The sequence below is a fragment of the Nannospalax galili genome, unplaced genomic scaffold, assembly GCF_000622305.1.
Source record: "Nannospalax galili isolate Female #2095 unplaced genomic scaffold, S.galili_v1.0 scaffold380, whole genome shotgun sequence".
Lineage (NCBI taxonomy): Eukaryota > Metazoa > Chordata > Mammalia > Rodentia > Spalacidae > Nannospalax > Nannospalax galili.
The window spans coordinates 6061598-6076648 of record NW_008348568.1 but is presented as its reverse complement, the minus strand read 5'-3'; the positions used below and the strand labels follow the sequence as shown (position 1 = coordinate 6076648).

At 37.2% G+C, this 15051-nt stretch overlaps 1 protein-coding gene across 8 annotated transcripts in view; it reads left to right on the top strand.

The window, feature by feature from the left end:
- Fam49b (family with sequence similarity 49 member B) overlaps positions 1-15051 on the top strand; it is a 121203-nt gene that overhangs the window by 98526 nt on the left and 7626 nt on the right. For all 8 annotated transcript variants that reach the window (XM_029569538.1, XM_029569543.1, XM_008845475.3 and 5 more), the window contains 7 exons: positions 2903-3024; positions 5103-5208; positions 7857-7993; positions 9285-9362; positions 11296-11412; positions 12602-12681; positions 14547-14673. In XM_029569538.1, coding sequence (XP_029425398.1) covers positions 2903-3024; positions 5103-5208; positions 7857-7993; positions 9285-9362; positions 11296-11412; positions 12602-12681; positions 14547-14673 — 767 coding nt within the window. The remainder of the gene's footprint in view (positions 1-2902; positions 3025-5102; positions 5209-7856; positions 7994-9284; positions 9363-11295; positions 11413-12601; positions 12682-14546; positions 14674-15051) is intronic.

Sequence of the window (15051 nt, the reverse complement as noted above, 5' to 3'; positions counted from 1 at the left end):
TTTTTGAGACAGGGTCTCCCTGTAGCCCCAGCTGTCCTGGAACTCACTATGTAGACCAGGCTGGCCTTGAACTCACAGAGATCCGCCTGCCTCTGCCTCCAGAGTGCTGGGATTAAAGGTGCCTGCTACCATGCCCCACTACTGTTAAAATTTTTATGTTGACTTGCTTTTTATTTTTCCTTTCACAGTTAATTTTTTATTCCTTTTTGAAAATATTGTCTCCCAATTTTAGCAGTTACTTTTATTGATTCTTCTGTTAGAGTCATTTAAAGACTTTTTAATTTTACCTTCAAACAATAAGCAATTGAAACATGCCTTGATTTCCCTTTGATAGAATATGAAATTAAACTTGATGAGCAATGACTATATCTACCCTAATATTTTGCATTTAAATGAGCATCTTTTTGTTAGCAGGCTAAGTGGTATGTTTTTCTTGAAATAGTAAAGTCATTCTTTGCTATGAAAATCAAAGTGACAAGTCTTGGTTGCATTGTATAATGCTATTTTTAAAAAATGCTTTATTTTATAGTCTTTCCCCCTCTGCAGTATTTCCACCTTGCATGATTTGCTTTCAGTAATGTGGTGCTTACCTGTCAGCTATTTTCTGTTTGTCTTCATTTCTACAGCAGTCTTCAGCAGCTTTCAAAATTATAAATGTGACTTTCCTGTGACAGTCTAAAAAAATGTTTAATCAGTGTGGTAGTGGGTGTTTTTCCCACCCTTAGAGAAAACTTGAATCTTCTCCTTGATTTTTAAATTTCTTGGTACTTACTAAACCCTTACTAGGTATTAACTACTTAGAAGGTCTATTTATTATTTAGTCTACTTGATAATGTTTTGTTTGTATGTGAATCTCCGTGTCCCATTTTTTTGGTTACTAGCTAGTCACCACATCAGAAATAACATTTTAGTCTTAACTTCACAAATGCCTTTGATATATAATAGATAAAAGTATTGTCCTTTGTCATGAATTCCCACTTCATAAGTTCAAACTATGTGTCTGCTCTTGATGTTATGTCTGTAGTTCCACAATTCCATATAAAAATATTAAATTGTCATCTTTGCATGTAAAAAGTATTTCTCTAGCTGCATCTGGTGTAAGTATTAAAGTTGATGGGTGTGCTTTTTTTTAAAAAAAGTGTTGTGTCTGATTATTGCTTTGAAAAATATGGTCTGGCTAAATGTGAAAACTTACTGCTTAAACTGCCAAGCATTGATTTTTATACTTCTGGTTGACTGCTTGTCTATATTGTCAGTATTTTCTATAATTAGTACCTTTATAGCTTTGGACACAGTCTTTTAATTTTTAAGTTGGCTCCTTATTTAATTATCTCATAATATTTCTATTTTAAAAAAGTAATTTCTGAAAAGAAACTTAAAAATTATACAAATTTTTAAAGATTAACTTTGCACAAGAATGTTTATTATTTCTGTAGGACTATTTTATATACATTATTTTAACTTTGGTACTGTAATTGTTGGTTTTTAAACATGTATTTGACTAGTTGGCAGGTAATGGGGGACTTGAATCATTACCTGCTCCACCATAAATTAGAGTTTAAGGGGTCTTTACTCCTATTTCATGTATGAATTAAATTTTTCTTTTTAGTTTCTAAGTAAAGGGGTGAATAGATTATTGTTTTTTATAGAGAAGGGAAGTAGATACAAAGTCTGTGATTGTTTTCAGAGATATTCTTAACTCCTGTTGTAAATTTGACTGCTTCTCTTCCCTCTATAAAATTAAATGTTGGCATTGAAGAATCTCATCAGCACAGTTCTTTAAAATATGTGATAATCATAGCATTTATTATTTTAAGTGCTTTATGCCTTGTTTGTAGTATTAAAGATGACCTAGTTAGAAAGATTTATGAAAAACTTGCTTAGGCAGTCCACCTTTTTTCCTAAAAATAGAAGTCTATTAAAAGAATGTGTTCCTAGAGGAAACAAATGACCAAGCTGTTAAAAATAGGATTTCTGTTACCTTATATCTGGCAGAAAGAAATCCAGATTTTTGTCATCTGTTAGCATATCTTTTGTGGTAACACCACAGGTGGTGAATGTTTGTATCCCTGATTGTGATTTTTTTATAACTGTAAATTCTCCACCCCCACCCCCAATACCAGGTATTATATAGGAAGTCAGTTTTTGCTTTGGCATTTCAAAATTTCAGTAGTGATCTCGTATTGTAACTTAAATTATCTCATTTTCAGCATCTCAGGAATTTGGCAGCAGTTTTATAATTTGAACTCCACTCCATAGGAATCTTGTCTTTCATATTCATTAACAGAGAAGTTCAGTGGGACTGCAATGGGTTTAATCTTACGATATATGTCCTCTTGTTGTTACATGATTGCTTTTGTTCAGACATTTAATAGGCTTTATTTCTGCTGCGCTGAAATAGAATAGTGATGATCCATTTCCTATCACTAGTGAGAGGGAGGCTTGCAGTAATTCAGCATATCAGATGCTGGGTGCTGTATAATGCATTCCTGTAATCCCAGTACTCAGGGAGCCTCAGGCAGGACGCTTGAAAGTTTGAGACCAGTCTGGGTTATGCAGTGAGACTCTCAAAAAAGCAAGCAAACAAGAAAAGTAAAAGATCAGTTTAAATTTTAATAATTCTCAAATTAATTTAATATACCAAGTCATAATTTGTAACTTAAACTAAATATTATGTAATAACATTTGGTGTTCTCTTGGCTTTTTAAAATTTTTATGTAAACTTGAGATTAGTTTTTTTTCAAATGGAGAACTATGAAAATTTGTCTTTTAGAAGTGCAAAATTGATGTTGAAATAAAATGTAACTCATCTTGAAATTTGGGCTGTTAATTGCTTATAGTTAATACGTGTATTAAAAAATTCATGCCACTGTAAATTTTCTTGTGCTTTCATGCTGTTTAGATGCCCAGCCTACAGAGTCTGAAAAGGAAATTTATAATCAGGTGAATGTAGTATTGAAAGATGCAGAAGGCATCTTGGAGGACTTGCAATCCTACAGAGGAGCTGGCCACGAGATACGAGAGGTAAAGCTGCTGATGTGCTCTCAGTAAACGGAAACTCACTGCGTCTCCCCTCTGCTTGATTTCTGTTCTCCATTTCGCGTGAAGTACTGTCGTTCATTTGACATTATTTCAGAAGTGATTGCAGCAATATATGAGGGTAAAAGGAAAGTACTGCTTATAAATATGTCATTTAATTAAATCTTTTGTTTGTTCGTTTATTTGTTATATTCACACTTGAAAATTACATTTTCCATTGGGAACTATGTATGCTTCTTTGTGGAGTGAGAACTTGACTCTGGCTTCTGCCAGTCTGTTTTTTACCTCCTAAGCTTCTAGGATAAAGTGAGATCACCCACATTGGGTCCCCCCACGGCTGCCTCTTCTCTAAAGTTTTATGCCACAAGAAATTGTGGGGTCTGTACACTCTCAGCCCTCTCCTCTAATCTCTGCAGTTAACACAGGTGTCTAAGCCTCTCCTTTCCCTAATCTGTTTTTCAGAAGATAGGTCCCTGCTTCTTTCCCAAACGAGCTTTACCTTTACTCTCCATCCTGTCTGAAATTTCACTCTGAATCTTTTTCTTAATTAGACCTTTTCCCCGCTTTCCTGTGACTTGAGTGTACTTCCTGCTGTCCTACAGTACTCGAACCCTCTTGCCTGAGACCTTAGTCTTTTCTCACTGCCACATTTCTTGGAAGCAGTGCTTTGTTTTCCCCTTTTGTTCTTGTCAGTGTCAGGCTGTGCAGAAGCCATCAAAGAGCAATCTTTTGGGCTCCCATTCTTCTTAACTGTGCTTTCTCCTCTGATGTTAGAGTAGCAGCAAGTTAAAGCCAAGATGGTGCAAGAGATGCTGTTGTGACTTGGTAGAAGTTTAGTGTAAGGGAGAAGGGATCCGTAAATGACTCAGCTTTTAGTTTAGATTAGCAGCTGGTAGTATTATCAGGAAAATGACAGGTGAACTCCATTTCCTGCCACTCTTGCTCTGGACTGTTTGTCCTGCAGTGTTGGAATCAGTCTTCCTTATCTTTACTTCTGTCTACAGTGCCCTTCCTCCTTTTCTTCAATTCCTGTTCTTTACTGTCAGTAATCTACTTCCTCTTACTCTGTTGAGTGTTTCACATACTACTTTTATAATCATAAACCTTAAAAAATAATTGATATTTGGTGTTTATCTCTATACCACTCAACCTCTGTCTTTAGGAGAATAAACCTAGTCTTTTGTATATTCAGAGCTTAAACTGTTAACTGTTGAAGAAATAAATATGAGAGCTTTAAGACTAACCTTTACAACATTTGATCCAAACCATAAGATTTTATTAAATAAAGGAATGTAACTATTACTGTGAATCAAATACTCAACACATTCAAGTATAATTTGAAAAGATCAAACATACATAGGAGCAGTATGTAATAGCTTTACTAACTAATCAGTAAATTGTTCTTTTCCTATAAGTCACACCAATTCAAGGTGACTCTAAAACATGCTTGATGGTATCTTCAGGTGGATTAAAAATTATTATAAATTCAGTTGTTTTCATGTGGTTATACCTATCTCCAATAGTAAATGAAGGGGGGAAGAAATCTCATTCACTACAAAGACCATTGTATATTTTTTTCCCTAAAGGTGGAACTCTTGGGTTTTTAAAAATTGTATTATTTCCTGTTTAGAAAGGTTAGTCTGTGTATAGAAAAAGTTCCATACATTGTAAAAGTGCTTCCTCCCCATTTGCATATACGTTGGAGTTGAATGTGTTCTGGAAAGTACAATGAGAGGCAGCTTTACATGTGGGCATTTTAGAGAGGTCCTATGGAGCTGTGATACAAGGAGCTCTGAATAAAATCACCAAGGACGGAAGTTCTCCTTAGGGTACCCAGTCACGCAGTTGTGCTGGCTTCCTGAGAATGTAGTGGTGTATAACTCACTCATGTTATTTTGTGTTTTTTATGTGCAAAAGTAAATAAATGCCTTTAAGATATATTCTTAAGAGGCTTATATTACTGTATTTTATAAGTTAGAATTTCCTTCATTTGCAAAACTTTTAATGTAAAAGGACTCTTGGGACCTTATAAACCTAACTTTTATATTTCTTGGATTTTGAAGGCAATCCAGCATCCGTCAGATGAGAAGTTGCAAGAGAAGGCATGGGGTGCAGTTGTACCACTAGTAGGCAAATTAAAGAAATTCTATGAATTTTCTCAGAGGCTAGGTAAGTTAAAATTTTTGAAATTTTTAGTTTCCTGGTGAAAAACATGTTTATTAGGTCCAAAGTTAGAGTATTTTCTGTTCAAAATACTGAATTTGATTGAATATCTGTTATGTAGGTAAAGCAGGCTCTGTGTGAGTATGTAAGGTCAATTTCCTGAAGGAAGACCTTTTCGATTTCTTTCCATATTGAAGTGCCTCAGTATAAGAAAGTATGTGATACAATTTGTCTACATATCTATAACAAATCCTTTCCCATGTGTTTTTAAAAACACAATATTTAAATAACCTAGGGGCCTGAGGATAGACTCTTAAGAGCCCCATCCTTCCTGGTAGGGGTGGAACCTGGGGCCTTGTGCATGGTAGACAAGTGCTCTGCCACTGAGCGACATCCCATTGAATGTAAACCATCTCTTCCAATAAACTTTATTATATGTAAGCACAGACAATAATTGGAGCAGAAGTGTTTATATAGTAAGTTACTAAAAATTTGTTTGTGAAGCAGTATGGTATGAGTATGTGAATGTGTGTGTGTGCGCCTGTACGTGCTTTCCTTTATAGGTGCATATGGCGGCCAGAGGTTGTTGGGAGTTTCTTTGAGTGCTTCTCCATCTTTTTTAAGGCAGAGTGTCTTACTAAACTGGAAGTTTACTCTTAGCCTAGACTGGCTGGCCAGTGAGCCCCAGCCTAGATCCATTCCCGACATGGGTTATAGGCACATGCCACATGCTCAGCTTTTACATGGAGTTAGATATTCAAACGCAGGTCTTCATTTTTGCACAGCAAGCACTTTACCAACTGACCCCACATTGTCTTTTTCTTACTATAAGTTAAAATTGTATTTAATTTTCCTAAGCATGAAAATTAATTCTTTAACAGTTACTTGCCTTTCAGTCGGATATCTATGTGGTCTGTAGTTTTGCAGTCCTCTGTCTGTCAGTTTAGATATTATCTCTTGGTTATTTTGATTACTGCATATTTAGACTCTTGTGCTGTTAGTGGCTAGCCCCTTTTGAAGTTAAAGTGCTTTAGATAACACAGATTCTACTGAAACTATCTTAAGTTCTTTCTTAGTTTCTTGTCCGTAAAGAAAGAATAACTGGAAAAATAAACCAGATTGGGCATACTTAAATGATTTCCAGTGTTTCAGCCATTGGAATTAATCAGTGTAGTGAAGTCTGTCCCGTGGATACTATTCTGTTTCAGCAGAGGATGTAAAAACAATCTATAACAAAAATCTGTCAGTTTTCCTGCTGTCATTCTAGAGACTTCTGTAAAGTTATGAGTAAAGTGAAGCTCTAGGGTCTAATGCATTTTATGTGAACCTAATCTTTGAAGATAGCCCAGCAGGGCCAAAGCAGATGCCGGTGGAAGAGAGACTATTTCAGTAGTTTGTTTCTCTCTCTCTCTCTCTCTCTCTCTCTCTCTCTCTCTCTCTCTCTCGTCAGACACTTGATTAATAATGGTTCCAATGTCCTTGCTAATAGGATGCATTTCTTTCTTTGCATGATACTCAATGTTGTTAATGAGGGACTGATGTATTAATGTCTGTACAAATTTGATACCTAAAATATGTATTAGGTACTTAGGAGTAGCAGTAGTAATCGAAGTTTGGCTGTAGAGATGTAGCAGCTCTTGTTCGCCTCTTATTAGTTGAGTGGTCTTGATTACATGAAGACTTTCAGTATTTTAATTAGACTTCGAGTCTGTTGACTATTATGCCTGTATCTCTTAAACCTCTGTTATGTCTTCTCTGCCCACTCCATTATGGAACCAGAGAGGGAGATAAATGCCAAAGACAGCTCATGGAACACCAGTAACTATCAGGTTGCACAAAATCCTTCAGAATCTTGTAATCCCAATAAGAGGACTGTGTGGTCTGAGCTGCAGACACATACACCATGGGTTGTACTTCCAAAAACGGACCCTGTTGCCTCCCTGATTTGCATAGTGCTAGAGTCGTAGGTATCACCAGGCTAATTTGGAAGGTGCTGAGTTTGACTGACCGGTTTTAATATTTTGAGCCAGTAAAACTTCCTATACTTGTGTTGGTCTGGGGCCCAGGATCCCTTCCTGTTGGGCAGCTACCTATGGGAAGGTCATATTGATAGTAGACACACTGCTTTGCCTCACCTGGTCTCCCTTCTGCTTTAAGTGCTTATTTTAGGGACTCCCTCATGGAATGTATCCAGCATGTTGATTCTTTTCACTGGGCTAATTTTTTAAATGATGAAATATATGTGTATGTATGTAGGATTGAAACAGGATCTCATGTTACCCAGGCTGGTCTTGAATTGGCTATGTAGCAGAGAGTGATCTTGAAACTTTTCTCTGTTTTACATTTATTGTGTATGTGTGTGCGTGTGTGTTGCTGAGACCATACTTTGGGAATTGAACTCATCACTTACAAATTACTCTCTTTATGCTGGGCATGGTAGCGCATGCCTTTAATGCCAGCACTCGGGAGGCAGAGGCAGGCAGATCTCTGTGAGTTAAAGGCCAGCCTGGTCTACATAGTGAGTTCCAGGATAGCTGGGGCTATAGGGAGACCCTGTCTCAAAAAGACCAACCCCCCCCCAAAATACAAATTACTCGTTTTAATATGTATTAGAAAAATACTGACAACATTTTTATCTTCTTTTCAATCATTAGAAGCGGCATTAAGAGGCCTTCTGGGAGCCTTGACCAGTACCCCGTATTCCCCCACACAGCATCTAGAGCGAGAGCAGGCTCTTGCTAAACAGTTTGCAGAAATTCTTCATTTCACGCTCCGGTTTGATGAACTCAAGGTAGAATTTTCTGCCTGCCGTGGTTGTTAAAAAAAAGTTGTGATTTTTCAAAGAGCACTAAGGAGAGACGCCTGTAAACCTTGTAAATGTGTTCAAATGATTTCTACTAACATTGAACAGAGATGGAGAACTAGATTTGAAAATTGGCAGATCTTTTGACTGTGCAAATAGCAAACCATCCCAATATCAGTCATTTTCATTTTAAAAATCACTGATATAGCAATACTGAACTGCTTTTCTAAGATTGTTTTCTTTGCTAATTTTCCAATTTATTTCAGCGTTCTTTTCTATAAATGTTCATTTTTGTCCCATCCTTGCCACTGTCTTCTGTCCTCGCTCTTGTTCTCTTGCTCTTTATGGTGTTGACAGCTGTGCACAATGCACTGTTAGAGGGGGGATAAAAGGAAAAGCAGCATAGTTTTTATCAGGAGACCTGTGCTCAACATTGGTTCTGGCACAGAAATCAATTAAAAGACTGTGGGCAGGTCTTCTTTGATTTTCCAGAATCTTGGGTACATATTCTAGAAAATGGAGGAACTGGGCTCCTAATTGTGAAATTTCATGTTGTATCATAAACAACTGTAAATTCCCTATTATTAATATTTGGGGCACAGATTATTTGTATGTAAATCTTATAAATCTTATCTGCTGAAGATGTCTTTTTAACCGTTTGTACATTGTTTTATCCAAAGCCAAGTACTTCTACATTACTTTTTGGTTTCATTTTTTAATAACAATCTTTAAAAAAATTTTTTTTAAATATCAGTTTTAGCCATTATAATAGAAATTTTCTCAAGGAAATTTATTTCTCTTTCTTTCTCTCTCTCTCTCTCTCTCTCTCTCTCTCTCTCTCTCTCTCTCTCGTGTCTCTTTTTGAGACAGGGTCTCCCCTGTAGCCTCAGCTGGCCTGGAACTCACTATGTAGTCCAGTCTGGCTTCAGTCTCACAATGATCTGCCTGCTTCTGCCTCCAAAGTGTACCACAATGCCTGGTTGCAATAACATTTTTGATGAACAGACTTTTAATATATTACCTAAAATTATTGAAAAGAAGAAGGAAAGTATAATACTCACAATTGGCAAATAGTCTGTGTGGTTTTATATGTTCAACATATAAATTCAATACAGCATTCAATACAATACAATACAATACAGCTTTCTTGAGTATACCAAATAGTTCTTAAAAATTACATAATATATTATATTGCCAATTAAAACTATATTAGATTTTTACCTAGCTTTACATTAGCATTTGGTATATAACCTTGCTCCTTCATGAATGTCTTCTTTAGATGACAAATCCTGCCATACAGAATGACTTCAGCTACTATAGAAGAACATTGAGTCGTATGAGAATTAACAACGTTCCGGTAAGCAGTGCTTTGACTTGGTGGTAAAAGTGGCTCTCCTCATCTTAGTCTTCATTTGTTACGCATTCATTCACCTGCTCAGATGTTAAAGCTAGTGTCAAAGTTTGTGATTTTGGGTTAGCACAGCCATGAGAAGAGAGGGCAAACTGCAGCAATCCATTATAGTGTTTATTCTTTTTCTCCTGTCTTTATTTCCTGCGACTGTTCAATAAAATTGCCTTTTGCCTGTGTGACATTAATGCTATGACTTTCTCTCTTTTTAACTGAACAGAAGTTTTTACATAAGTGGTTATGCAAAGAATGATTGCTCAGATGGTGAATCCTAGAGAAAAGTTGACTTGGAATAAGAAAGTGACTGCCAGTAACAAGGGTCACGAGGTCGTGGCCTGTTGTACATCTGCACCTCACTGTATAGATGAGGAAAACACTTCTGAGCCTTTTCCTTTCCTAGCACGGCTTCTCCTCTGATTTCTTTAGGCCTGATAATCTCTTACTATCCTCCTCCTAAACTCTTAGTACTTTTTTTTTTTTTACTTTGGAGAAGTTAGTTATGAAGAAAATATTATCTTCTTACTTTGAGAACCCACATTTTGCAAATTGGTGTGAAAATGGGGGATTTCAAAGCACATCTCTGCTCAAGTTAGTAGTTTAGTGTAGATGTACTGGAACTGTCAGGAGCTGGAAGAGCCTAGGAGATTTTTTTTTTGTAAATTCCAAAGAGACCAATAAAAATACTAAAAGAAAAAAAAATCATAAAAATCAAGAAAAAATTCCAAAGATACCATGTATGTATGTATGTATGTATGTATGTATGTATGTATGTATATTTGTATGTATTGATATTAAAAACTACTTAAATTGGTTGTTGTAAGACAGATATTAGGTTGGAGTAAAGCTTTCTCTTTTATTTACAACAGTCATGTTTTACATAGACTAGTTCCTAGTATGAACCTGACCATACTTACCTTTTAATACCCACCATGTAAAATAGAAGCACAACCTTTGCCATCAACACTCAACCAGCCAACATTAGCCATGACTTTGCACTGTCTTTTACTCTGAACAAATACGTGTTAAGCCAGTAGTTAGTTCCCAGTGAGATCTCGCTCAGATTCCTGCCTATCTCTTTCATTTACTACTTCTATTTCATCTGAGAGCCCAATTCTCTTCCCCTTTCAATTACCTTTTAGCAGCATAACTTATTTTCTGACCTTTTGGGAGCAATCTGCTTACTATTGTGGCTTAATTTTTTTTAAAGTTTACTTGATAGTCTAATACTCTGAATAGCTCCTTATTTGGAAGTAAACCATGAACTTAAAGTAGCATTTAAGACTGTCTACAGTCCCCACTCTCACTTTATTTTTCAGTAGTTGCTGTCCCCTATTATACTGAATGCTGACGTGTGTTCTGCTAAGTCATTTAGAAACATACTTTCCCCTCTGCATGGCAGGAGTGACTGCCTTGTTCATATCTGCACATCGTCATCTGGAAAGCCCAACTCTCCTTTTACTCCTCAGTTTCTTCTAGTCTCTGTCTTTTTCTCCCCTTTTCCTTTGCTTGCATTTTATTCTACTGTGTGACACGTGTTCATAATGAAGACATCATGTAATTTTATAATCATCCATCTGTTCTCCATAGCCTTTTGAACAATCTCTTGTGTAATAAGAAGTCCCATCCAGGTTTTTTACAGTTCCATAAAGCACCTACCATGCTTTAGTGGCTAGTTGTTTTTAAAATTGCTTATCATTTGCAATCTTTTATTTTTAAAGAGTATTTGAGTAGCCGGTGTCCATGAAGGTCTCAATTAATTTCAAGGGTATTTCTTACATGAATCTAATAAAAACTATAAGGCAGGTACCCTCAGTCCTCTCATGCATGTCATCCCATCCAGCACCTTGTGAATCAATGTCAAGTGGTCTTACTCTCCATACAGGCAGAAGGAGAAAATGAAGTAAATAATGAATTGGCAAATCGAATGTCTTTGTTTTATGCTGAGGCCACTCCGATGCTGAAAACCCTAAGTGATGCAACAACAAAATTTGTATCCGAGGTAAGTTGCTGGGGAAGCTCTTCTTTGTACTGATACTCTTCCACTCACTGCACGCAGTCTTGGCCAGTGTTGTGACTTCAAGTACCATCTCCAAGCTGACACCCCCAAGTATGTGTGTTGGATCTGAGGCTCTCCCCAAACCTGCAGAAGCACACTTGCCCCTTGCTTGCAGTTTATCTCTGGGTGTTCTTTGAACACGGCAGTGATAACATGGCCCAAGTGAACTCTGATTGCCTTTCTAACCCTCCTCTTCATCCTGTCTTTCTCCATTAATAAGGACACCTGTACAAGTAAAACTAAGGTATTAAGTATTTTAAATTTTCTTTCTTTGCTGCTTTCTCTTCCATAGAGCAGTCTTACTGGCTCTTCCTCCAAAATGTGTCATATATCTGAAAGTTTTAATTAATTAATTTTTATTTTGTGTGTATGAGTGTTTTGACTGCATGTGCACCCATGTTGTGTAATGCCCATGGAAGCCAGAAGGTGGTATTGGATGCCCTGGAGCTGGAGTTTTGGACAGTTGTTAGCTGCCATGTGGGTGCTGGGAACCAGTCCTGGGTCCTCTGCAAAAGCAGCTGGTGCTCTTAACTGCTGAGCATCTCTCCAGCCTGCATCTGAAATGTAATCCTTACACTTACTACCTGTCCATATCAGACTGTTACCCTCTCATCTCTTCTTACTTTCCCCATGTTCGCTTCACAGTAGTTCTTTCTGTTTAAAATGTGTCCCATGGCCTGGTGAGATGGTTTAGCACGTAAAGGTGCCTGCCACCTTAGTTTGATCCCCAGGACCCACAAATTGGATGGAGAGAACTGACTCCTGTAGGTTGTCCCCTGATCTCCACATGTGCAATAAATAAAGTGATTCTTGGTCCTTTGAGGATAAAATCTCTTATCAGAGTCCCATATCTCTGAAAATCTCTTATCAGAGCCCCACGTCTCCTGTGTCTGCAAGGCTGTGCTGCTTTGCTCCTGTGGCAGTAAACTGTCTGGGGACAGCAGGATCTTAGCTGCTTTGTTCATGACTATTCCTCTGAGCGTGGAACATTGCTTTGAATCCAGGTCCTTACTTGGAAAATTAGGAGTAGGAGACATATAAAGTTGCTAATTTGTGAGATTCTGCTATTTTTAATTATTCTCTAGTAACAACTTAATCACTTTTACTTCTTTTGTTCTTTGTACACTTACAGAATAAAAATTTACCAATAGAAAATACCACAGATTGTTTAAGCACCATGGCTAGTGTATGCAGAGTCATGCTGGAAACACCGTGAGTATTAGCTGATCCTGTCACCACCACCACAACTGTTGAAATAGTTGGTGTTTCAAAACAAATGAAATATGAACATGTTTTATATGGAAGGTGAAAACTAAGTTTATACCAGCTGTCAAATGTCAGTTGTATGAATGAAGTCAAAATGATATGGCAGCTTGATGTATCCTCTGATGAAGCATAGAGCTGGAATCCAGTAACTTACTCCCTTCAGAACAGGAACTGTGGCATCTTTGGGGACAGGAAGAACTTTAGTTATAGACATTCTTCCCCTTCAAAAATAAAGCACTCTTCTTTTTTACCAGAGGGCTGTAATTAACTCTCTGCTTATCTCTTTCTGTCCCAGTGCTAGTTCTGTTCTTTTTTTCTATACAAAACTGAATTCTCTTCTGAGTTTCTCTTTTTTCTGAGGTATTTGTAATATGTATGATTTTTCTGTAAGCAGTCAAAAAAAAATCAGCCTTGGATTCATTTTTTAAAATTTGTATTTTAAAATATTATTTTTATTTTATGTGTTTGAGTGTATTATGTAAATGCACCTGTGTCATGCAGTGCCCTTGGAGGCCAGTAAAGGGCATTGGAGCCCCTAGAACTGGCATTACAGGACTGTTGTTAGCCTCCTGTGAGTGCTGGGAATCAAACCCAGGTCTTCTGCAAGAGCAACCAGTACTTTTAACCTCTGAGCCACCTCTCCAGCCTCCTTAGATTCTTGAATAAGATATTAGGGAATTTTTGTTTTTGCAGCACTTTTTTTTCCCCCAGATTGTTATTCTATGCATCATCTTACTGGTACACCTTATGGAGCAAGTGACCTCCAACTCTGCCTCCTCTTGTGTAAGGAAATGGGGTCCTGGGATATGAGGGACTGGCACAAAGTACTGGGTCACCATATTCTCATTGTGAATATGGGCTCCTGCTTTGCCACATTGATTTCTGTACAGATCAAGGTTCTGTTTCCTTTTTCCCAAAAGAGAAAATGAGCTGGGCATGGTGGTCACACACCTTTGATCCTGGCACTTGAAAGGCAGATCCAGGTGGATCTCTGTGAAATCGAGGCCAGCCTGGTTTATGTAGCAACTTCCAAGCCACCTGGGACTACAGGAAGACCTTTCTCAAAACAAAACAAAAACCAGATGATGAGGATATGATTGAATCCTGTAATATAGTAGTATGTCCATATCAAGCTACCCACACAATAGCCAACCTGCTTGTTTGATCAGGTTACTGACTTTTCTCATCATGTTGCTAATAGCCATTACATAGTACCCAAACTCTTAGTAATGGGCTTCTTTTGCTTTTTATGAAATTGTTGTCTGGCATGTCCTTGGGCCTCTTAGCAACATACTCTGTTCCAAAGGCCAAAAATGTTGAAAGTATTTGGGAGCTTTTATCTAATCCTTAAAAGATTTTACGATTATCTCTTCAGAGGAGGGAATGTTGGAGTAGCCAAAAGCCCCATAAAAGAAGAAAGAGTACATGAAGTTATCAGAAAAAAAGTGATGGGAAGCTATGGGAGGAGTTGGAGGGGAGGGAGTGGGCATGGATTTGATCAAAACACCTTACATGCATGTATGAAATTCTCAATAAATTATTTAAAAAGAATAAAATCTATTAAAGAAGGTTAAAAACAAGAAAAAGAAATTGTCTGGCAAGCAGAAGGGATAATAGTAGTGTGGATATACATAGAGACCTGAATAGGTGAGTGGTAACTGCCCTACCACCATCATTTCCCTATGGATGACTTCCCCTGGAAGGCATAATGTCATCCATTCCAAAGAAAGATCAGTATGCATTGAAAGTGGGATTAGTTCATTAAAGAGTTTTGTGATGTGCCTCATCCATCAATGTTTTCTGCTCTCCAGGGAATACAGAAGCAGATTTACAAATGAAGAAACAGTGTCATTCTGCTTGAGGGTAATGGTGGGCGTCATAATACTCTATGACCACGTACATCCAGTGGGAGCATTTGCCAAAACTTCCAAAATTGATGTAAGTTGCATATTATTTTATATAATTGCAAACTGTTTTCTTACATGAAAATCATGGTGTAGCAGGCTGAACTCTCACAGACTGATTGATTATACTTTGTGATACTCATGGACTCTCATCTTCTCTGCCTTCTTGCTTTTCTGGTAGCTAGCTTGTATGCAGGTGGAGGTAGATAATTGAGGATAACTATGTTGTCTCTGGAGCATCTCCTTGTAGGGGCATTAGTAATAATTAGATAAAGAAACTTCCTAATCATGTCTTTTGTCCAAAGACTACTTCAAAGAAAAGATTTACTTTTCATTGTATATTAAAAGTAGTTATTGGTGCTTTCATTGAAAAAGTAGAAGGTTGTTTGTATTTTCTTTCCCTTTTTATTAC